This window comes from Tachyglossus aculeatus (assembly GCF_015852505.1).
Source record: "Tachyglossus aculeatus isolate mTacAcu1 chromosome Y4 unlocalized genomic scaffold, mTacAcu1.pri scaffold_167_arrow_ctg1, whole genome shotgun sequence".
Taxonomy (NCBI): domain Eukaryota; kingdom Metazoa; phylum Chordata; class Mammalia; order Monotremata; family Tachyglossidae; genus Tachyglossus; species Tachyglossus aculeatus.
In genome coordinates, this window is record NW_024044836.1 from 355,699 (window position 1) to 380,544 (window position 24,846).

Here is a 24,846-nt window from a genome sequence, read left to right on the forward strand (position 1 = left end):
TAACCAAGTCTTCTGAATCTCGGGCTTGTACTCTTTCCACTAGGCCACGATGCTTCTCATGCTTCTCAGGCTACCGCTGTTGCTTCAGTTGTACTTCCTTTTCATTTGGTATTTACTGGTTGCAACACATTAAGTTTAAAGGAGGAAAACTACTCACAACAGAGTCAGGACAGCTGTTCTCATTCCAAATGAATACCTGTAAACTAGTCTTTCTCACAGGTTCTAATAGCAGAAGTCGGCTCCTCTACCTTGGCCTCCTCAAAACTAACGTGATCAGAACAGATGATCTACTTTCAAGGTAACAAGATCCTGGGACACAAAAATAAGCAAGAGACGTGTGGAATACGTCTTTTGTTACAGAAGCCTTTTTAGCGTACTGAGTGATTCTTTAGTCTTTACTCTTTACTTCATTTTTCCTACCCAGAGAAAAAGGCATTGCCCATGGACAGTTTAATGGCATCAAAATGATTCTGGCAATCTCCTTCATTTGCAAAGCCTGCCACCGGCCTTGAATCGCACCCACCATAGGTGCTTAATGAAAATACAGATACGGTGCCCTAACAAAAGCAAGCCTCAATGGCGCAACTCCAAGTTCTGTTCAAAAGCACATTGCAGGCTACAAAATATGGGTCTGCAATTTAAAATGTCAAAGATACAGTACAACAATTACGCACCTCTATGGGCTAGGTGTGGGGTGGATACAACAGAATCAGATGAGACACGTTCACCATTCCTACCTCTACCAGAGTTTCTGAAATCATTCTGGTAATTTGTCCTCTCCGCCATTGTTGCAGCTGAGGTATCAAAACAGCGCAATGCATACCACTTGTCCATGGAATTGGTTCAAGGTATGAGTTTTCATAAACAGCAGCCATCTCCTCCTGCAAACTGTAGAGAAGTGAAAAATGTACAACTGTCAACCTACCTTTCCTTCTATTTAAAGGCTCCAGGGGAAGCATATTTTTGGATGACTAAAATCCTATTCGGAAGCACTACTTGAATAACTTCCTGAACAAGTTTTAGACTTCCAACTCCCAAAGCCAGAAGAGCCAATTTCCTTAGTTTTCATTAGCAATACCTTGCAAGTAAAGTCTCTGTTTCCAACCAGTGGAAGTATATTTTCTCTGGAGACACTACATGACAAAATTGCACAGGCAGTCCTTGGAGGTCAAGTAATTCTGAGCCCTGATCCTTCACAGATTTTTTCACTTCAGAGCCAGTGACTTCGGTTCCATGTGAAAGCAATTCCTCTAGAGAAGACTCTGAGACCTGATCCAGTGCAGATTTCTCAACTATAGAGCCAATGATCTTTGCTTCGTATGAAAGAATTTCCTCCAGAGAAGGATCCCAGATTTCATCATGCTTTGTGGAATTCTCCTTTGGAGTACATCTGAAAGATATTACCCACGCAAAATAGCTTTTCAAAACGAGACGGTTTACCATTATTTTACATTACATAAGGCCAATCAAATGAATTAGATATGAACTCTAGCATTAAAATCGGGGTATACAGCTTAGGATGCCAGTTTTTCTAACAATGTCAAAATCAAGAAAAACAAAATTATCAGTCAGTGGCATTAAAATGAGCATTTCCTGAGTGGCAGGCACTGTTCGAAGCACTTGGGAGACGGCAACAGTAGCAGCAGGAGTCTATAGACCCCTTGAGGGCAGGGAACGTGTCTAACCAACTCTATTATGATGTACTCTGCCAAGTGCTTGGCAGTGCTTTGACTGTGAGCCCGTTGCTGGGTAGGGACCGTCTCTACATGTTCCTGATTTCTACTTCCCAAGCGCTTAGTACAGTGCTCTGCACACATTAAGCGCTCAATTAATATGATCGAATGAATGAATGAATACAATAAACACTCAGTAAATACGAGGGAGGCAGGCGCTCATTTCCTGCCCTGAAAGTGCACCCACGGTCTAATGTTTACTGACAGATGTGAGATCGATCAATCAATCAATCAATCAATCAACCAATCGTATTTATTGAGCACTTACTGTGTGCAGAGCATTGTACTAAGTGCTTGGGAAGTACAAGCTGGCAACGTATAGAGACAGTCCCTACCCAACAGTGGGCTCACAGTCTAGAAGGGGGAGACAGAGAACAAAACAAAACAAAACAAAACAAAACATATTAACAAAATAAAATAAATAGAATAGATATGTACAAGTTAAATAAATCAATAAATAGAGTAATAAATACGTACAAACATATATACATATATACAGGTGCTGTGGGGAAGGGAAGGGGGTAAGGCGGGAGGAAGACAGCTAGCTTGGCGGATGTGGGGAGGGAGGGCATTCCAGGCAAGGGGGATGACGTGGGCTGGGGGGTCAATCAAGCAATCAATCAATCAATCAATCAATTGCATTTATTGAGTGCTTACTGTGTGCAGAGCACTGTACTAAGCGCTTGGGAAGTACAAGTAGCCAACACATAGAGACAGTCCCTACCCAACAGTGGACTCACAGTCTAGAAGGGGGAGACAGAGAACAAAACCAAACATATTGACAAAATAAAATTAATAGAATAGATATGTACAAGTAAGATAAATAAATAAATAAATAAATAGAGTAATAAATATGTACAAACATATATACATATACACAGGTGCTGTGGGGAAGGGAAGGAGGTAAGATGGGGGGATGGAGAGGGGGACGAAGGGGAGAGGAAGGAAGGGGCTCAGTCTGGGAAGGCCTCCTGGAGGAGGTGAGCTCTCAGTAGGGCCTTCAAGAGAGGAACTGCAGCAATACACAGTGAAGCAGGGTTGGGTTGTAGTAGCAGTAACAGTAGCAGTAGCAGTAGCAGTAGCAGTAGCAGTAGCAGTAGCAGTAGCAGTAGCAGTAGCATCATCAGTAACAGCAGCTTTTGAAGAAATCAGCACTGACAGTGAAACTGACGGCGGGACAGGCGAAAACGAGGCATGGTGAGGCGATTAGCAGCAGAGGAGCAGAGGGTGCAGGCTGGGATGGAGAAGGAGAGAAAGGAGGTGAGGTAGGAGGGGGCGAGGTGATGGACAGCCTTGAAGCCGAGGGTGAGGAGTTTCTGCCTGATGCGCAGATTAATTGGTAGCCACTGGAGATTTTTGAGGAGGGGAGTAACATGCCCAGAGCGTTTCTGGACAAAGACAATCTGGGCAGCAGCGTTAAGTATGGATTGAAGTGGGGAGAGACAAGAGGATGGGAGGCCAGAGAGGAGGCTGATACAGTAATCCAGACAGGATAGAATGAGAGCTTGAACGAGCAGGGTAGCGGTTTGGATGGAGAGGAAAGGGCGGATCTTGGCAATGTTGCGGAGGTGAGACTGGCAGGTTTTGGTGAAGGCTTGGATGTGAGGGGTGAATGAGGTTGCGGGCTTGTGAGACGGGAAGGATGGTAGTGCTGTCAACAGAGATGGGAAAGTCAGAGAGGGCAGGGCTTGGGAGGGAAGACAAGGAGTTCAGTTTTGGACATGTTGAGTTTTAGGTGGCAGGCAGACATCTAGATGGAGATGTCCTGAAGGCAGGAGGAGATGTGAGCCTGGTGGGAGGGGGAGAGAGCAGGGGCAGAGATGTAGATGTGGGTGTCATCAGCGTAGAGATGATAGTTGAAGCCGTGGGAGCGAATGAGGTCACCAAGGGAGTGAGTGTAGATTGAGAACAGAAGGGGACCAAGCACTGAACCTTGGGGAACCCCCACAGTAAGGGGATGGGAGGGGGAGGAGGAGCCTGCAAAAGAGACTGAGAATGAACGACTGGAGAGATAAGAGGAGAACCAGGAGAGGACTGAGTCTGTGAAGCCAAGATTGGATAGTGTGTTGAGGAGAAGAGGGTGGTCCCCAGTGTCGAAGGCAGCTGAGACGTCGAGGAGGATTAGGATAGAGTACGAGTCGTTGGATTTGGCAAGCAGGAGGTCACTGGTGACCTTTGACAGGGCAGTTTCCTTGGAATGTACAGGACGGAAGCCAGATTGGAGGGGGTTAAGGAGAGAGTTGGTGTTGAGGAATTCGAGGCAGCGCATGTAGACAACTCGTTCAAGGAGTTTGGAAAGGAATGGTAGGAGGGACATGGGGCGATAACTAGAAGGCTAGGTGGGGTTAGGAGAGGGTATTTTTAGGATGGGAGAGACATGGGCATGTTTGAAGGCAGAGGGGTAGGAAAAAGTGGAGAGTAAGCAGTTGAAGATGGAAGTTAAGGAGGGGAGAAGGGACGGAGTGAGAGACTTCATGATAGGGAATGGGGTCAGAAGCACAGGTGGCCGGAGTAGTACCTGAGAGGAGGGAGGAGAGCTCCTCTGAGGATACTGCTGGGAAGGATGGGAGAGTAGCAGACAGTGTTGAGAGCCAGGGGGCGGTGGAGAAGGGGGGGAGTGACTTTGGGGAGGTAGGACCTGATGGATTTAATTTTATTAATGAAGTAGGAAGCCAGATCGTTGGGGTTGAGGGAAGGAGGAGGGGGAGGAACCAGGGGCCTGAGAAGGGAGTTGAATGTACGGAAGAGCTGACGGGGATGATGGCTTGGATGACGTATGGATGGATGATGTATAACAGATATACACAAATATGCTGTGGGGGTTGGGAGGCATATACACATATGTGCTGTGGGGGTTGGGAGGCAGGAGGAATGAAGGGAACAAGTCAGAACAATACAGAAGGGAGTAGGAGAAGATGGGAGAAGGGAATAGAAGAAGAGGAGAGAAGGGTTTAGACAGGGAAGGCTTCTTGGAGGAGAGGTGCCTTCAATAAGGCTTTGAAATGGGGAGAGCAATTATCTGTCTACTATGAGGAGGGAGGGCATCCCAGGCCAGAGGCAGGATGTGTGCAAGGGTCGGTGGTGAGATAGATGAGATGGAGGTACAGTGAGAAAAGGTTAGTGTGAGAGGAACAACGGTTGTGGACTGGGATGCAGCAGGAGGCTAACAAAATGAGGTAGGATGAGGCAAGATGATTGAGGACTTAAAGCCAATGGTGACCTGTTCAACACTGGAGTTTCTGGAGTTTTCTTGAGGAGAGTGAAAACATGCTCTGAACTCCACATTTAGCTCCTTAAGCAATTCCATCACAGTCATTTGTGGACCAAAATAATTATCAAAACGCAGACCAGATCACAAACGAGGAAGTTCAGGAATGTAGCCAGTCTCCTAGCATTGAAGCCATGCTCACCTCAACACAGCCACGCTGGGTGGGATGGTGGGATACCCCAAATACTGCTGTTTGGGGAGCTGAAAGCTGGGAACTCGAGAGAAAGGAGGGCAGAGGTGTTTTAAGGACACAGTTCAATTAATCACAGACAATGCTGAAACCCAGCTGAAACTGGGAGACAGTTGTCAAACTTCGGCCTGCATGGCATGTTGTATCAAGAGAGGAGAGGCAAAATGTAAATAAGGAACTAAAGGAAAGGAGGCAAACGGGAAAACTGCAATAGAAACAGCCTTTTTATGTTTTCTAATGGGCATGCCAAACTATTTAATTGCATTAATATGGAACCTGATGATGAACAAGAGACTACAATAAGAAGAGAGTATGGGGAAACAGATAAGCGCTTAGTACAGTGCTCTGCACACAGTAAGCGCTCAATAAATACTATTGAATGAATGAATGAATCGGTTTTCCATTAGTAAGGGTGTAAGATAAGGATGCATCTTATCACTTTATCTGTTCATCCCTTACACCAAATACCTAGTGAAAGAAGCTAGACTGGATGACGAAGAATGGCGATTAAAGCTGGGAGGAAGGAATATAAACAACCTTTATTAGGCTGATGATGTAACCCTACTAGCAGCAAGTGAAGAAGATTTGAAGGGCTTATTATTAAAAGTTAAGAAGCAGAGCAAAAAGATGGGTCTACATTTGAATGTCATGGAAACAAAGATCATGACAAATGGAAGTTTTAACACATTTGTAGTGGGTGGATAGGAGATTGGAATAGTTGACAATTTTTCTCTCCTAGGTTTGATAATCGATAATAAACCAATCAACCAATACACCGAAGATTAATGTTACAAAGACTTGCTATGAAGAGTCTGGAAAAAGTCATGAAACGTGCTGATGTAACAACTGTCACCAACAGACACATTGTCAATTCTTTGGTGTTACCAGTGAAAATGTACAGATCTGAACGCCAGACAGTGAAAAAAGAGGATAGAAAGAACATCGATTCTTTTGAAATGTGGTGTTGGAGAAGGCTTTTGCGAATACCATGGACTGCCTGAAAAACATACAAATGGATTTCTGAGCAAATTATGCCAAAGTGGCCTCTGGAAGGTGAAATAACTTGACTTAGATTAGCAAACTTTGGACACATGGTCCAAAGAGAACTGATTCTCTGGAGAAGACACTAATGCTAGGAAAAGTCCAGGGAAAACAAGAAAGAGGCAGGCCAGCCACTAGATGGATAGATTCCATAACAATGATTAAGGAAGAACTGTAAGAAAGAGTACAGATTTTGGAAGAGGACAGGACATTTTGGAAAAAATATACCCATTGAGTTGCTATTAATTGGAAATGACTCAATGGCATTTTAGTAATAATAAATAATAATAATAATAATAATAATAATGATAATGATGATGATGATAATAATAATAATGATGATGATGATGATGATGATGATGATGATGATGATTATGATGTTTCTGGGACAAGGCACCCACAATGACTTTTTCAGTTCCAACCTCAACCACAGGTCAATTCTACTGTTGATGCTGACTTTTTTGAACACTGCTACTACTACTACTGTTGTTGCTGCTGCTGCTTCTACGGCTGCTGCTGCTTCTGCTGTAGCTGCCACTGCTAAGGCTACTGTATCTGCTGCTACTCCTACTACTTCTATGATTATTACTACTAATACTACTACTATTACTACTGCTAATATTATACAAGTCAGTCATTCAATCAGGCAGTCAGTCATATTTATTAAGAACTTACTCTGGGCAGAGCATGTAATAAGTGCTTGGGAGAGTGCAATGTAACAACAGACACATTCCCTGCCCACAATGAACTTGCAGTTTAGAGGGGATATAGACATTAATATAAATAAATAAAATGACAGACACGTACAGTAGTGCTGCGGGGCTGCGAGGAAGGATGTATAAAGGGAGCAAGTCAAGGCGACACAAAAGGGCATGGGAGAAGAGGGAAGGCTTAGTCAGGGAAGTCCTCTTAGCAATGTGCTTTCAATAAGGCTTTGAATGAAAGGAGAGTAAACACGTGTCAAATACAAGGAGGGAGGGTGCCCAAGCCAGAGGCAGGAAGTGGATGAGAGGTTGGCGGCAAGACAGACGAGATTGAGGTGCAATGAGAAGGGTAGCTTCACAGGTCCGAAGTGTGTAGGTTGGGTGGTAGCCGGAGAGTAGCAAGGGGAGGTAGGAGGGGGGCAAGGTGATTGAGTGCTTTTGTTGGAAAATATCCCAGGTAATGAGTCGGGTTAGACCAGCCTTTTTTCATTTTGTTGCAACAAAAGGTCAATGGCTATTTGGTAGACAAAGAGAAAGAACTGAGGATGAGCCCATCTTATATATCCCTCTGGCCCCATTTCCCTGGGTGATGTAACATACCATTGATCAGATACAATCCGTGACCATAATGAGCTTCTATTACTACTACTACTGCTACTGCTTCTACTGCTTCTGCTACTATCACTACTACAATTACTACTGCTTCTACTGCTTCCACCAAAATTACTGCTGCTACTATCATGGATGCTGTAAGGTGGCAACAGCAGCCCCAGTCTTTCACTTCTCTAGTTCCAACCAGGCCTGAAATTCTCAAATCCATTTGGAAAAGAGAATGCCCTACGACAGGCCTGGGCTGAATTTGGCAGAAATGAGAGCTAATAAATCACCCTGGGAAGAGTATAAATAACTCTAGCTAAACTAAAATTAACAGAGTAAGCTGCATTGACTCTCCCACCAGCACCCGATAGTACTCTGAGCAGGAGTACTCTGGGTGTCGATGCTGGTCATAGAGCCTGGCCACCATTTTACCCCTAGCCTTATACTCTTGTTCAGAGCACATATCATTGCCAGTGACAGGGTCTAGCCCCTTGCTGCTTTTTATTTTTATATTTTGGTGCTACTGCAGTCCCCGTCTCAGCCCTCTTGGCCTGGGAAGGGAATGAGAGGAGGCTGCTATGGCAATTCCCTTTTCCAAAGATGATGTAAACTCCTCATGGGCAGTCACTTGGTCGACAAACTTGTACCAGTACTGTCCGAAGTGAGAAGCAGTTATTCCTAGCTGATAATGCACAGCCTGGAAGTCAGGAGGACCTGGGTTGTAATCCCAACTGCATCACTTGTCCACTGAGGGATCTTGGGCAAGTCATTTAACTTCTCCGTGCTTCAGTTATCTCATCTACAAAATGGGGATTAAGACAGAGAGCCCCATGTGGGACATTGGCTCTGTAAAATCTGGATAACTTGTATCAACCCAGATGCTTAGTAGAATGCTACTAAGTGTTTAACAAATACGAAAAGAAGAGCTTGGAACAGTGGTCTGCACACAGAAAGTGTTCAATATATACCATTAATTGATTAACTGACTGATGACAGAGGAAATGGCACACATCCAGGGGGTTCTAAGAGAGGAGGATAGAAAAAAGTGGAGAAAGGACGAATGAGAGAAAACGAGCACGGGTAGAAGAAGGTCAAGGGGACAGTGACCAAGAGAGAGGAGTGGGTAAAGAAAAATTAGACAACGGCCAGAGAACAGATTGGAAGGCAATTGAGAGAAACAATTCTTTTTATTTTTAATATTTTGGTGTTACTGCAGTTCCTGTCTCAGCCATCTTGGTCTGGGAAGCGAATGAGAGGGGGCTGTTATGGCAATTCCCTTTTCCAAAGATGATGTAAAGTCCTTATGGGCAGTTTAAGGAAAGAAGGGGGCTCAGTCTGGGAAGGCCTCCTGGAGGTGAGCCCTCAGTAGGGCTTTGAAGGGAGGAAGAGAGCTAGCTTGGCGGCTGTGCGGAGGGAGGGCATTCCAGGCCAGGGGGATGATGCAGACTGGGGGTCGATGGTGGGACAGGCGAGAACAAGGCACGGTGAGGAGATTAACGGCAGAGGAGCAGAGGGTGCAGGCTGGGCTGTAGAAGGAGAGAAGGGAGGTGAGGTAGGAGGCGGCGAGGTGATGGAGAGCCTTGAAGCCAAGGGTGAGGAGTTTTTTTCTGATGCGTAGGTTGATTGGTAGCCACTGGAGATTTTTGAGGAGGGGAGTAACATGCGCTGAGCGTTTCTGGACAAAGACGATCCGGGCAGCGGCGTGAAGTATTTATTGAAGTAGGAAGAGATAGGAGGATGGGAGATCGGAGAGGAGGCTGATGCAGTAATCCAGATGGGATAGGATGAGAGCTTGAACAAGCAGGGTAGCAGTTTGGATGGAGAGGAAAGGGCGATCTTGGCAATGTTGCGGAGGTGAGACCAGCAGGTTTTGGTGATGGATTGGATGTGAGGGGTGAATGAGAGAGCGGAGTCAAGGATGACTCCAAGTTTGCGGGCTTGTGAGACAGGAAGGATGGTAGTGCCATCTACAGTGATGGGAAAGTCAGGGAGGGGGCAGGGTTTGGGAGGGAAGACAAGGAGTTCAGTCTTGGACATGTTGAGTTTTAGATGGTGGGCAGATATCTAGATGGAGATGTCCTGAAGGCAGGAGGAGATGCGAGCCTGGAGGGAGGGAAAGAGCAGGGGCAGAGATGTAGATTTGGATGTCCTCAGCGTAGAGATGAGAGTTGAAGCCATGGGAGCAAATGAGTTCACCAAGGGAGTGAGTATAGATCGAGAACAGAAGGGGACCAAGAACTGACCCTTGAGGAACCCCTACAGTAATGGGATGGGAGGGGGAGGAGGAGCCCGCAAAAGAGACTGAGAATGAACGGCCAGAGAGGTAAAAGGAGAACCAGGAGAGGACAGACTGTGAAGCCAAGGTTTGATAGTGTGTTGAGGAGAAGGGGGTGGTCCACAGTGTCCAAGGCAGCTGAGAGGTCGCGGATTAGGATAGAGTATGAGCCGTTGGATTTCGCAAGCAGGAGGTCATTGGTGACCTTTGAAAGGGCAATATCCGTGGAATGTAGGGGACGGATGCCAGATTGGAGGGGGTTGAGGAGAGAGTTGGCATTGAGGAATTTGAGGCAGCGCGTGTAAACGACCTATTCAAGGAGGGAGTAAGGGAGGAGAAACAGTGTGTCTGAGCAGAAGAGAAGCAGAATCTTAGCATGTGAGCATCAATTTGAGCTGGATTTCAGCTTGGTTGAGGTCAGCCTGATACTTGAATATCTCCATGGGATGAGCACATGAGTGGAGGAAGTATGCAATTTGAGGTGATTCAGGGCTGATTTGGTGGAACCAAATTGAGGGACAGGATGCTAGCGACTTGCTTCCCCCATCGGTCGTTTTTTTTGCAGCATGACCCGCACCCCTACATTGTATATGCCTTGAGGACAGGGAATCATGTCTACTTATTTGATTGTACTGACAAACACTTGGTTGCCATCACCTTGCCTCCCCCTACCTCATGTACCTTCTCTTTCTATATCCTAGCCCGCACACTCCACTTCTCTGGTGTTAACCTTCTCACTGTGCCTCATCTCAACTTTCCCGCCACCGACCCTTTGCCTGTGTCCTACCTCTGGCCTGGAATGACCTCCCTCCTCAGATCCACCAAACAATCACACTATCCCCCTTCAAAGCCCTATTGAAGGCTCACCTCCTCCAGGAGGCCTTCCCAGACTAAGCCCCCATTTTCCTCAGCTCCTCCTCCCCTCATCACCCTGACTCACTTCCTTTGCTCTTCTCCTCGCCCCACCCCACAGCATTTGTGTATATATGTACATATCTATAATTCTATTTATTGATATTAATGCCTATCTACTCAGTTTTATGTATATATAATTCTATTTATTTATATTGACGCCTGTTTACTTACTTTGATGTCTGTCTCCCCACTTTTAGACTGTGAGCCCCTTGTGGCAGGGATTATCTCTTCGTTGCTGAATTATACTTTCCAAATACTTAGTTCAGTGCTCTGCACACAGTAAGTGCTCAATAAATACAACTGAATTAATGAATGAATACATAGAGAAGCCAGGTGAGGTGCTCAATTTACATGCTGCTGGGAAGGGCATCTGACTAAGTTACGGGATTTCTAGAGGGAAGTTCTTTGAGAAATCTACCATTGTGCAGAAACCAGGAGCTTCTCTGAGGAAGAGATGCCAGTTTTCCTTGGGCAGGTTCCAGAGAATCAAATTTAGAGCATGTAGGGTACTCCATGTTTCTTCAGCTCTAGCATTGAGAATGGAGGATCCCCACTAACTTAGGGTCGTGATACCCAAAGAGAAAGAAACTGAAGGGGACAAGCTAGAGATGTGGGGGGAGAGAATAATAATAACAACTGTGGTATGTGGTATTTGCCAGGTACTTTTCTAAATAATGGGGTAGATACAAGCATATCGGGAGGGACAGTCTCAGTGCCACATGAGGCTCAGCATCTTAATTCCCCATTTTACAGATGAGGTGACTGAGGTCCAGAGAAGCAAGGTGACTTGTCCAAGGTCACACAACAGACAAGTGACAGAGAAGAATTAGTACAGAGGACTTTCTGACTCCCAAACTTATGCTCTACCTACTATACCACTTAGAGCACTGGAGGTAGTGGTTGTGCCCAAGTAGCAAAACAGGTGTACTTGTTAAATGCTGTACTGTGCTCTCCCAACCACTTAGAACAGTGCTCTGCACAAAAGGCAATGCTCAGCAGAACACAACTAATGATGATGTTGTTGATGGTAGTAGTAGCAATAGTCAAAGTAACATCATTTACTGAGCACTTCTCTCATGTACTCCACTATATTAGGTGCTTGGGAAGTCCAGGATCACTAAGTAATGTGTTCACAACCCACAAGGAGCTTATAAGGAATTAAGATATCAAAGTATTTACAACTGAAGCTGAAAGGAAGCACTCAATTTTGCTTTCTGGGCAGAACACTGCCCAATCTTATACATGGAAGGAGAGAATGGAATTAAGAAAAACAATTATTTCAGGAGGTTGGCAAACAGATTGTGGTATCAAGCTCTAAAGGAAACAAGAGATGGGCTGAAGTGAAACAACCACAGGAAAGTTTCACTGGTTCAGGAAAAGAGTTTGAAGTTTATCATATATGAACCAAAATTTGACATTTGGTCTAACCACATGAAAATACTTCACAAATGGAACTTGATAGCTGGGATTCGTGAGGGCTTTAAGATGCATAGAGTCTAAGTGGTCACACAAATTCTAATACAATCAATCATTCAATCGTATTTACTGAGCGCTTACTGTGTGCAGAGCACTGTACTAAGTGCTTGGGAAGTACAAGTTGGCAACATATAGAGATGGTCCCTACCCAACAGTGGGCTCACAGTCTACAAGACAAGACAACACAATATTATGAAAACAACTGGCTCTTTAAAGTCATTTTAAGTCACTAGCCAAATTCATCTGCAGCAAATGGTACTTTGGTATCGTATATAATGCATTTATTTACCAATGACTTCTAGCCGGTACAAAACTCCATCTTCAAACCTCACTACGCAGGTTTGTCCCTTGGATGGGAGAGGTTTCAAGATTTTCTCCTTCACATTCATTTTTATACATATCTTTCATTATCTTCAGGAAAAGTAAACAAATCTAAATCTTCTACCTAAGTAATAAAAGAGAGGAAGCTTATCCTGATTCAGTAGTAATCCAGTCTCCATCTTCTTTCTGAAACAGAATTTAAGTCCACTCAAGCAACAGGGTTTTCTGTTGCACAAACCTATAGCATTTGGCCTGGTACATAAAATTAAATAAGCCTAGGAGGGGAGGGGCAAGCATGAACTAGTGAATACAGGACGGGCCTGGGAGACAGGAGGACCTGGGTTCTAATGCCAGCCTCTCCACTTGTCTGCTATGTGACCCTGGACAAGTCACTGCTCTTCTCTCTGTCTCAGTTACCTCATCTATAAAATGGGATTAACACTGCTGACCAGGGAACAGGGCCTGTGTCCAACCTAATCAGCTTGCATCTATCTCAAAGCTTAGTACAGTGCCCGGCAAACAGTAAGTGCTTAGCAAATACCACAAAATAAAGGACAAAAATTATGCCAGGTGCATCATGGACCCTCATTAGCAAGTAACTTTGCCCAATCATTTTTTTCACCACACATCAAGGAAGGTAGTTGCAATTCTCTAGTAACTGCTTTGGTAGGAATAGTAAAAACATGCCAAGAATATGAAAAAATGGTGAAGTAACTCCACTGGCAGAATATAATAATAATAATGGTTTTTGTTAAGCACTTACTATATGCTGAGCATTGTTCTAAGTGCTGGGATAGTTGCAAGGTTATCAGGTTGTCCCACATGGGGCACACAGTCCTAATTCCCATTTTACAGACGAGGTAAATGGGGCACAGAGAAGTTAAGTGACTTGCCCAAAGTCATACAGCTGGCAAATAGTTGAGCTGGGATTAGAACCCACAACCTCTTACTCCCAAGCCCTTGCTCTTTCCACTGAGCCACACTGCTTGAGAGATAAATATATTGAAAAGGCCCTCAAGGCAAAGAATTTTCAAGGTACCTATAAATAAACAGATGGCAAAGGGTAAACTAAATCCAGAAATCCTCAACTTCCCTCCCAAATCCACTCCATCATCCAATCAAGCTACCAAACAGTCAATCAATCAATCACTGGTGTTTACTGAATACTACTATATGCACCACACTGTACATATACAGTGGGCATATACAGGAGGGCATTTGGGAGAATAGGATGGAGTACACAACACAGTCTCTGCCTCAGAGAGCTTACAATCAAATCTGGGGAGACAGCCATTCAAATAAATTACAGGCAAAAGTGACAGCTGATAGGTAAATAAGGGCTCTGGGCTGGCAGTGGGTGAATATACCAAGTATTTAGGCGATACAGCCTTGAAAGCAGTGGCCTAGATGAGAGCACGGGCCTGGGAGTCAGAGGACCTGGTTTGAAAATTCCAGGTTTGAAAATTGCATAGTAGTGATAATGATGATAATAATTATAGTGATAATAACAATGATGATTACAAAATATTAATATCTATTGCATTTGTTAAGTGCTTACTATAAGCTAAGCACTAAAGTAAACACTGGGGTAGATACAAGATAATCAGGAACCAAAGGATGAAGAAAGGTGATACAACTAAATACGAGTTATCGTACAGTTTCCTTGATCTCACAAGCCAGCAAGGAACTACTAAAACTTAGTAGGAGGAAGAGAGCTAGTTTAGCGGATTTGTGGAGGGAGGGCATCCCAAGCCAGGGGAAGGACGTTGTCCAGGAATCAACGGTGGCACAGGCGAGAAAGAGGTTTTGGGTATTTCACCCCACTCCTCAAAAATCTCCAGTGGTTGCCAATTAACCTTCACATGAAGCTGAAACTCCTCAATATTGGCTTGAAAGCTCCCCATCACCTTGGCCCCTCCTACCTCACCTTCCTTCTCCCCTTCTACAGGCCAGCCCCGCACCCTCTGCTCCTCTGTCGCTAACCTCCTCACTGTGCCTCATTCTCATCTGTCACACTGTCAACCACTGGCTCCCATCCTACCTCCGGCCTGGAATGCACATACCTCCTCACATCTGCCAAACTAGCTCCTTCCCCCTTCTTCAAAGCCCTACTGATAGTCCACCTCCTCCAGGCCTTCCCAGACTGAGTCCCTCTTTTCCTCTGCTCCTCCTCCCCTCATCACCCCTACCCCATCCCTCTGCTCTACCCTTCCCTGCCCCACAGCACTTGTGAATATTTGTACATATTTATTATTCTACTTACTACATTAATGATGTGCTTATATCTATAATTCTCTTTATCTATTCTGATGCTATTAATGCCTGTCTACTTGTTTCATTTAATTGTCCTCCTTCTAGACTGTGAGCCTGTGGTTGGGTAGGGATTGTCTCTATTACCAAATTGTACTTTTCAAGCACTTGGTTCAGTGCTCTGCACATAGTAAGTGCTCAATAAAAACAACTGAATGAATAACTATTTCTCCTCCCTTATTGACACCCATGCCCATCACCCCCGCCAGCTCTTCCGTACATTCAACTCCCTTCTCAGGCCCCCGGTTCCTCCCCCTCCTCCTTCCCTCACCCCCAACGATCTGGCCTCCTACTTCATTAACAAAATTAAATCCATCAGGTCCGACCTCCCCAAAGTCTCTTCCCCCCTTTCTCCATCCCCCCGGCTCTCAACACTCTCTGCTACTCTCCCATCCTTCCCAGCGGTATCCTCAGAGGAACTCTCCTCCCTCCTCTCAAGTGCTACTCCAGCCACCTGTGCCTCTGACCCCATTCCCTCTCATCTTATGAAATCTCTCGCTCCATCCCTTCTCCCCTCCTTAACTTCCATCTTCAACCGCTCACTCTCCACTGGTTCCTTCCCCTCTGCCTTCAAACATGCCCATGTCTCTCCCATCCTAAAAAAACCCTCTCTTGACCCCACCTCACCTTCTAGTTATCGTCCCATATCCCTCCTACCATTCCTTTCCAAACTCCTTGAACGAGTTGTCTATACGCGCTGCCTAGAATTCCTCAACAACAACTCTCTCCTCGACCCCCTCCAGTCTGGCTTCCGTCCCCTTCATTCCAGGGAAACTGCCCTCTCAAAGGTCACCAATGACCTCCTGCTTGCCAAATCCAACGGCTCATATTCTGTCCTAATCCTCCTCGACTTCTCAGCTGCCTTTGACACTGTGGACCACCCCCTTCTCCTCAACACGCTATCTGACCTTGGCTTCACAGACTCCGTCCTCTCCTGGTTCTCCTCTTATCTCTCCGGTCGTTCTTTCTCAGTCTCTTTTGCAGGCTCCTCCTCCCCCTCCCATCCTCTTACTGTGGGGGTTCCCCAAGGTTCAGTGCTTGGTCCCCTTCTGTTCTCAATCTACACTCACTCCCTTGGTGACTTCATTCGCTCCCACGGCTTCAACTATCATCTCTACGCTGATGACACCCAGATCTCCATCTCTGCCCCTGCTCTCTCCCCCTCCCTCCAGGCTCGCATCTCCTCCTGCCTTCAGGACATCTCCATCTGGATGTCCGCCCGCCACCTAAAGCTCAACATGTCGAAGACTGAGCTCCTTGTCTTCCCTCCCAAACCTTGTCCTCTCCCCGACTTTCCCATCTCTGTTGACGGCACTACCATCATTCCCGTCTCACAAGCCCGCAACCTTGGTGTCATCCTCGACTCCGCTCTCTCATTCACCCCTCACATCCAAGCCGTCACCAAAACCTGCCGGTCTCAGCTCCGCAACATTGCCAAGATCCGCCCTTTCCTCTCCATCCAAACTGCTACCCTGCTCATTCAAGCTCTCATCCTATCCCATCTGGACTACTGCACCAGCCTTCTCTCTGATCTCCCATCCTCGTGTCTCTCTCCACTTCAATCCATACTTCATGCTGCTGCCCGGATTATCTTTGTCCAGAAACGCTCTGGGCATATTACTCCCCTCCTCAAAAATCTCCAGTGGCTACCAATCAATCTGCGCATCAGGCAGAAACTCCTCACCCTGGGCTTCAAGGCTGTCCATCCCCTCGCCCCCTCCTACCTCACGAGCTCCCTTCTTTCCTTCTCCAGCCCAGCCCGCACCCTCCGCTCCTCCACCGCTAATCTCCTCACTGTACCTCGTTCTCGCCTGTCCCGCCGTCGACCCCCGGCCCACGTCATCCCCCGGGCCTGGAATGCCGTCCCTCTGCCCCTCCGCCAAGCTAGCTCTCTTCCTCCCTTCAAGGCCCTGCTGAGAGCTCACCTCCTCCAGGAGGCCTTCCCAGACTGAGCCCCTTCCTTCCTCTCCCCCTCGTCCCCCTCTCCATCCCCCCATCTTACCTCCTTCCCTTCCCCACAGCACCTGTATATATGTATATATGGTTGTACAAATTTATTACTCTATTTATTTATTTATTTATTTATCTTACTTGTACATTTCTATCCTATTTATTTTATTTTGTTGGTATGTTTGGTTCTGTTCTCTGTCTCCCCCTTTTAGACTGTGAGCCCACTGTTGGGTAGGGACTGTCTTTATGTGTTGCCAATTTGTACTTCTCAAGCGCTTAGTACAGTGCTCTGCACATAGTAAGCGCTCAATAAATACGACTGATTGATTGATTGATAAATGAGCTCACACTTTAGAGGAGGAGACACATTAATATAAATAAACAAAATTAGAGATACATACGTAACTGCTGTGGGGCTGAGTAGTGACACAGAGGGAGTGGAAGAAAGGAAATGAGGGCATAGATGGGGAAGGCCTTTTGAAGATGTGCCTTCAACAAGGCTTTGAAGGGAGAGTAATTGCCCCTCAGATATTAAAAGGAAGGGTATTCCAAGCCAGAGGCAGGATGTTCATTCATTCATTCATTCAATTGTATTTATTGAGCACTTACTGTGTGCAGAGCACTGTACTAAGTGCTTGGGAAGTACAAGTTGGCAACATATAGAGACAGTCCCTACCCAACAGTGGACTCACAGTCTAGAAGGGGGAGACAGAGAACAAAACAAAACAAAACAAATTAACCAAATAAAATAAATAGAATATGTACAAATAAAATAAATAAATAGAGTAATAGAAGATGTGGACAAGAGGTCGGCGGATAGACAAGATCGAGGTAAAGTGAGATGGTTGGCATTAGAGGAGCAATGCTGCACTGTAGTGGGAAAGCAGTTTGTACATATTTATTACTCTATGTATTTACTTATCTTACACATCTATTCTACTTATTTTATTTTGTTAATATGTTTGGTTTTGTTCTCTGTCTCCCCCTTCTAGACTGTGAGCCCACTATTGGGTAGAGACCGTCTCCATATGTTGCCAACTTGTACTTCCCAATCACTTAGTACAGTGCTCTGCACACAGTAAATGCTCAATAAATACGATTGATTGATTGATTGATTGAGGGGACACGGTGTTCAAGCACTCTGAAGCTGATGGTAAGGAGCTTCTCTTTGATATGAGATGGATAGTCAACCACTGGAAGTGACTGAAGAGTGAGGAAACAGCCTGAACATTTACCACCCAGGCAGCAGAGTGAAGTATGGACTGAAATGGAAAGAGACAGGGGACAAGGAGGTAAACAAGGAGGCTGATATAATAGTCAAGGTGGGAAAGAATAAATGCTTGGATCATCATGGTAGCAGTTACGATAAAGTGGACAGGGAGGATTTTAGCGATGTTGTGAAGGTTGAATCACAAGATTTAGTGATTGACTGAATAGGTGAGTTGAATGAGAGAGGAGTCAAGGATAATGTCAAGGTTATGAGCTTGTAAATCATGAGATTTAGTGATGGATGAGTTGAATGAGAGAGAGGAGTCAAGGATAATGCCAAGGTTATGGGCTTGTGAAACAGGAAGGATGGTGGTGCTGACTACAGGGATGGGAAAGTCAGGGGAAGATGAGGGTTTGGGTGGAAAGATAAGGAGTTGTTTCAGGCATGTTAAGTTAGAGGTGTCAACGGGCTATCCAAGTAGAGATGGCTAAATAAATATGAATAAGAGGGAGTAAAAATGTGGAATCCCCATTGTGAGGTAACTGAGGCAGAGAAGTTAAGTAACTTGTCCAGGGTCACACAGTGAACAAACGATAGAGTTGGGATTAGAGGCCAGGTCCTCTGCCTCCCATAAGGCCACACTGCTTCTCATGCTGCTTTCTGTGGGAACTTGGGCAAATCACAAACCTTCTTTCTGCCTCAGTTCCTTCAACCAATAAACAGAGATTCAATACCTGTTCTCCATCCTACTTAAACTGAGTCCCATATGCGACACAAACTGTGTCCAAACTGTTGAATTCTTAATTAATCAATCAATCGTATTTATTGAGCATTTACTGTGTGCAGAGCACTGTACTAAGTGCTTGGGAAATACAAGCTGGCAACATATAGAGACAGACCCTACTCAACAGTGGGCTCACAGTCTACAACTACCCAGAGCTCAGAATAGTGCTTGATCATCATCATCAATCATATTTATTGAGCGCTTACTTTGTGCAGAGCACTGTACTAAGCACTTGGGAAGTGCAAGTTGGCAACATATACAGACAGTCCCTACCCAACAGTGGGCTCACGGTCTAAAAGGGGGAGACAGAGAACAAAACCAAACATACTAACAAAATAAAATAAATAGAATAGATATGTACAAGTAAAATAAATAAATAAATAAATAAATAGAGTAATAAATATGTACAAACATATATACATATATACAGGTGCTGTGAGGAAGGGAAGGAGATAAGATGGTGGGGATGGAGAGGGGGACGAGGGGGAGAGGAAGGAAGGGGCTCAGTCTGGGAAGGCCTCCTGGAGGAGGTGAGCTCAGTAGGGCCTTGAAGGGAGGAAGAGAGCTAGCTTGGTGGATGGGCAGACGGAGGGCATTCCAGGCTCGGTGGATGACATGAGTTGGGGGTTGATGGCGGGACAGGCGAGAATGAGGTACAGTGAGGAGATTAGTGGCACAGAAGCGGAGGGTGCGGGGTGGGCTGTAGAAGGAGAGAAGGGAGGTGAGGTAGGAGGGGGTGAGGTGATGGAGAGTCTTGAAGCCCAGGGTGAGGAGTTTCTGCCTGATGCGCAGATTGGTTGGTAGCCACTGGAGATTTTTGAGGAGGGGAGTAACATGCCCAGAGCATTTCTGGACAAAGACAATCCGGGCAGCAGCATGAAGTATGGATTGAAGTGGGGAGAGACACGAGGATGGGGGATCAGAGAGAAGGCTGATGCAGTAGTCCAGAAGGGATAGGATGAGTGCTTGAATGAGCAGGGTAGCAGTTTGGATGGAGAGGAAAGGGCGGATCTTGGCAGTGTTGCGGAGCTGAGACCGGCAGGTTTTGGTGATGGCTTGGATGTGAGGGGTAAATGAGACAGCAGAGTCGAGGATGACACCAAGGTTGCGGGCTTGTGAGACGGGAAGGATGGTAGTGCCGTCAGCAGAGATGGGAAAGTCAGGGAGAGGGCAGGGTTTGGGAGGGAAGAAAAGGAGTTCAGTCTTGGACATGTTGAGTTTTAGGTGGCGGGCAGACATCTAGATGGAGATGTCCTGAAGGCAGGAGGAGATGCGAGCCTGGAGGGAGGGGGAGAGAGCAGGGGCAGAGATGTAGATCTGGGTGTCATCAGCATAGAGATGATAGTTGAAGCCGTGGGAGCGAATGAGGTCACCAAGGGAGTGCGTATAGATCGAGAACAGAAGGGGACCAAGCACTGAACCTTGGGGAACCCCCAGAGTAAGGGGATGGGAGGGGGAGGAGGAGCTTGATACATAATGAGCACTTAACAAATACCATAATTTTAAAAAAATACAGACTTCAAGGCATAGGTGGAACAAATGGGAAGAGAGCTGATGCAGAATTGACAGAGATGAGAAGTTGGTCAGGAAACGCTTTCTGGAAGACTTCTTATCTGTTAACGACACTACCAACCTCCTTCATCCTTTGCCCTCAGCTCTCACATCTGGAGTGTCACTAAACAGAGCTGGTTTTTTTTTTCTTCACATTTCAATCTTTTCAGTCTTTTACTTGTCAACCAAATGGCCACCATTCTGGGAAAGGGGTTCATATTATCAACATCAAATGCTTAGTACAGTGCACTACACACAGTAAGTGCTTAACAAATATGGGTGAATGAATCATAGGCCAACTAGACTACTTAGTCAGCCTACTCATCCAATGGTCTCTTGGACTCTAGTCTCTCCTCCCCTCTCCTGTCCATATTTCGCTCCGCTGCCTGAATCATTTTTTTTTTAATGTCATTCTGCTCACATCTCCCCACTCTCAATTATCTTTGGTGGTTACCCATTCTTATCTGCATCTCTGCTTATAGAGGAAAGAACATGGCCCTGAGTCAGGAGACCCAGCTGCTATTACTACCTTGGGCAGGTCAGTTAATCCTTCTTTGCCTCAGTTCCTTTACGTACAAAGTGGGGATAAGACAACGCAAACTCGCCATCTTTCAGGCTAAGCCCTGCATAGGACAAAGACTGAAACCAATCCAACTCTTTTGAACCTACCCCAGTGCTAAGCACAGTAAATGCTAAATAAACATCATCTGTTACTATCAACTTGAAGCTCACAACCATTACCATCAATCAATGGTATTTACTGAGCATTAATTTAGCATTGACTGTGTACAGAGCATGTCACTAAGCACTTGGGAGAATGCAGCCTACCAGAGTTGGCAGACACATTCCCTGCCCACAAGGAGTTTAGTCTAAAGGGGGAGAGGCATTAATACAAACAAGTTATGGATGTGAGCACAAATGCTGTGGTGCTTAGTCGGATGATTATAAAATTAAAGATTAAAGATTAAAAGTAACAGCGTGGCCTAGTGGAAAAAGCACGGGTATTGGAGTCAGAGATTGTGGGTTCAATCCCAGCTCTGACACTTGTCAGCTGTGTGACTTTGGGCAAGTCGCTTCACTTCTCTGTGCCTCAGTTACCTCATCTGTAAAATGGGAACTAAGAGTGCGAGCCCCAAGTGGGACAACCTGATAACCTTTTATCTACCCCAGCATTTATAACAGTGTTTGGTACATAGCAATCACTTAAATACCATCATTATTATTATTAAAATGCTTACAGGGTACAGATCTAAGTGCAGTGCACAGGTAATGCAGTAGGAAGAGGAGTAGGGGAAAATAGGGCTTAACTGGGGAAGCCCTCTTGGAGATGTATGATTTGAAGGTGGGGAGAGCGGTGGTCTGTTGTATATGACGGGAGAGGGAGTGCCACGTCACAGGTAGAACATGGGAAAGGGGAAGACGGTAAGACAGATGAGACTGAGGAAGAATGAGCATGCTGGCACTGGAGGAGCGGAGTGTGTGGCCTGGGCTGCAGTAGAAAATCAGAGACATAAGGTAGGGGTTAAGCTGATTGAGTGCTACAAAGCTGATGTTAAGGAGATTCTGCACGATGCAGGCGTAGACGAGCAACTACAGGGGGCTCTTGAGGAGTGGGGAGACATAGACTGATGATTTCAGAAAATAATCCGGGAAGCAGAGTGAAGGGTAGACTGGAGTAGAGACAGTAAGCAGAGGTGTTGGTGAGGAGGCTGATGCATTAGTCAGGGCGGGATATGACTACATGCTCAGATCAAGCATTCAATTCAAACTGCTCTCTCCCTACTTGCCCACTCTCTTCTCCCACTACACCATGGCTGGCATAGAACTCAATTATGGCCTCTCTTGTCTCTGACCCTTGGTTCATGCTGTACCCCCTTTCCTAATACTCCTACCCCATTAAAATTTGCCTGACACAGCTCTCCCCATCTTCAGAGCCCTTCTGAAACCTCACCTCCTCAGGACGCCTTCCTTAATTATTCTTCTCCTCGGGTCATATGCTCCCAACTACCACCTCAGCACTTTTGTGCTACCTCAATTCTGCCCTCACAACCATCTATGGTACTTCCAGACATATAGATCTTCATCTTCCTCTCATCCAAATATTCACCTTTCCAGTTTTCTAACAGCAATAATAGCAATAAAATGACAATGGTAATAACAGCAGTAACTATGGTGATATTTGTTGGAAAGCAGCAAAGTGCCTAGTGGATAGATCACAGGTCTGGATGTCAGAAGGACCTGGGTTCTAATCTTGATCCCACTACTTTTCTGCTGCGGACATTGAGCAAATCATTTCACTTCTACGTGCCTCAGTTACCTCATCTGTACATTGGGGATTAAGACTGGAAGAGGGACTGCGTCCAACCTCATTACCTTGTATCTACCCCAGCACTTAGAACAGTACGTGGCATACAGTGAGTGCTTAACAAATACCATAAAAAAGAGCTTATCATGTGTCAAGCACTGTTGAAAGTGCCAGGGAATACACAAAGAAATCAAGTCAGACATGGTCCCTGCCATCACTGGGCTAATCACAGTCCAAATAAAGAGGCCCAGTACTGAGTTCCCATTTTACAGATGAGAAAGCTGAGGCACAAGTGAAGTGACTTGACATGGGTCACAAAAGAAAAAGTGGTGAACTCAGGCTCTCGGACCTCCTCTTTCTTCCTCCTTACTGAAATTTGTTTTTTGCCCTTGGAGGGCAGGGATAATGATGCCTAACACCACAAAAAGTACTCAAAATCACAAGCGTAGTTCAGCTCTGCACGAACACGACACTCAATAAGTACTACTAACTTATGCGATGCATATTCTTGACTTAGACTGCCTCACCCATAGTTGCGCACCTACTTATCCTTCTGTGCTCTAGCCACTAACAGATTTGAGTGACTTGTGTCTGTCAGTACCCACTACAGTATAAACTCCTTGAGGGTAAGGTCACATTCTCAACTTTATTCTCACTAGTATTTGGCACAGAGATGATACTCAATAATAACCACTGACTGATTACTAAACAGGACTACACAATTTGGAGAAAATAAATGTAATATTCATTCTTTGAAACAGTACAAAAAGGAAAAAAATCACGTTACAGAAGTGATACAAACCTGAGCAAGGACATCGTTGTTCAAATCAGTCAGTCTACACATTACAACTAGAGTGTCTTCAATCTCTTGTCCATCAAACGGTCTAGCACTCTAACTGGTCCTGTGGGAACAGAACAGCTCTGGGAATCTGGAGATCTGTGTTATAAATGAATGCTATTAAAGGGTGTGAGTACCTAAGTGCTTGAGTGACACGGACGTACTAAAGTGACAGCTGGGAATGTACAGAGATAAAATACAAACCCAGGGAGGCCTGCTGGGGCTATAAATTCCGAAGGACTTTGACAATGAAGAGAGCAGCTGTCTGCCAGATATGAAGTGGAAGGGGACCTTCCATTCTGCTTAAAGGAAGCAATTCATAAACCTTCAAAGAATGGTGTTTTGAAGGGGGTTAGTGAGCAAGAGGTGAGTGGAGGGAGAAATGAGCAGGTTGGTTTAAGAATGAAGCATGTGCCATGGGCAGTAGTGGAAGTAGCCTGAGAATACGCAAAAGGAGGAAAGCTGATAAGGTAGCCTTAGTGTCAGGTTTCAGAAATTCCTGTTCAAGCTGGGAAAACTACTGGATCAGATCCCTTTGAACATCCTGGAGAAGAAAGGAGACATGAACAGAATGCTTTAGAAGAATTTTAGAAAACAAAGTGTGGACGGGAGAAATGGGAAAGGCCTGTGAGAACGCAGACACAATATTGAATAGGCCTATGACAAAAAAGCATGGGCTTGGAAGTCAGAAAGAACCAAGTTCTAATCTCAGTTGTTACTTGTCTATTATGGGACCTTGGGCAAGTCACTTAACTTCTCTAGCCCTGTTACCTCATCAATAAAATGCAGGGTGAGACTACCAGTCCCTTGTGGGACAAGATTTTAGTCCAACCTAATTTGCCTGTATCCGCTGCAGTTTAGTACAGTGCCTGGCACATGGTAAGCACTTAACAAATGCCATCATTTTCATCATCATCATCATCATCATTATGGGCCTAGACTAGTGAGGTGGTTATCTGGATGGATAAGAAGGGGAGGACCCTGGAAATCTTGTGGAAGGAGAATCCATAGACTGAATAAGAAAGAGGGTCAAAAGAGAGAGTAAAAGGATAATACCAAGGCCATTGCCTTAAGAGGGAGGATGGTGATGGTGGTGCTATCAACAGGGATGGGATATCTGGATGGAAGACATGATTTGAGAGGTAAGAGGAGGCGTTCAGTTTTCGATGGGTTGCGTTTGAGTGGCTGGCAGGGGTTACGCGAGTAGTTTGAGCTTGCCGAAGTATTAGAGATTATGGTTCATAGGATGACTTTCTGTGATTGTTATTTCACTAGTTCAAAGCCTGGTTCTGTGAGTGTTTATGAATTGCTTCCTTTAATTAGTTCCCCCAGAGTGGATTTTATTGGTGGACACGCCACTCTGCCTGTTGAGTGCCTT

The 24,846-nt window shown here is 45.4% G+C and overlaps 1 protein-coding gene across 1 annotated transcript in view; it reads right to left on the bottom strand.

Moving 5' to 3' along the window:
• LOC119921748 (RING finger protein 17-like) overlaps positions 1-23,484 on the bottom strand; it is a 71,711-nt gene extending 48,227 nt beyond the window's left edge. The window contains exons 1-3 of the mRNA XM_038741807.1: positions 23,433-23,484; positions 1,079-1,390; positions 738-888 (exon numbers count right to left, since the gene is read on the bottom strand). Coding sequence (XP_038597735.1) covers positions 738-888; positions 1,079-1,390; positions 23,433-23,446 — 477 coding nt within the window. The 5' untranslated portion in view covers positions 23,447-23,484. The remainder of the gene's footprint in view (positions 1-737; positions 889-1,078; positions 1,391-23,432) is intronic.
• Between the last annotated feature and the right edge of the window lie 1,362 nt (positions 23,485-24,846).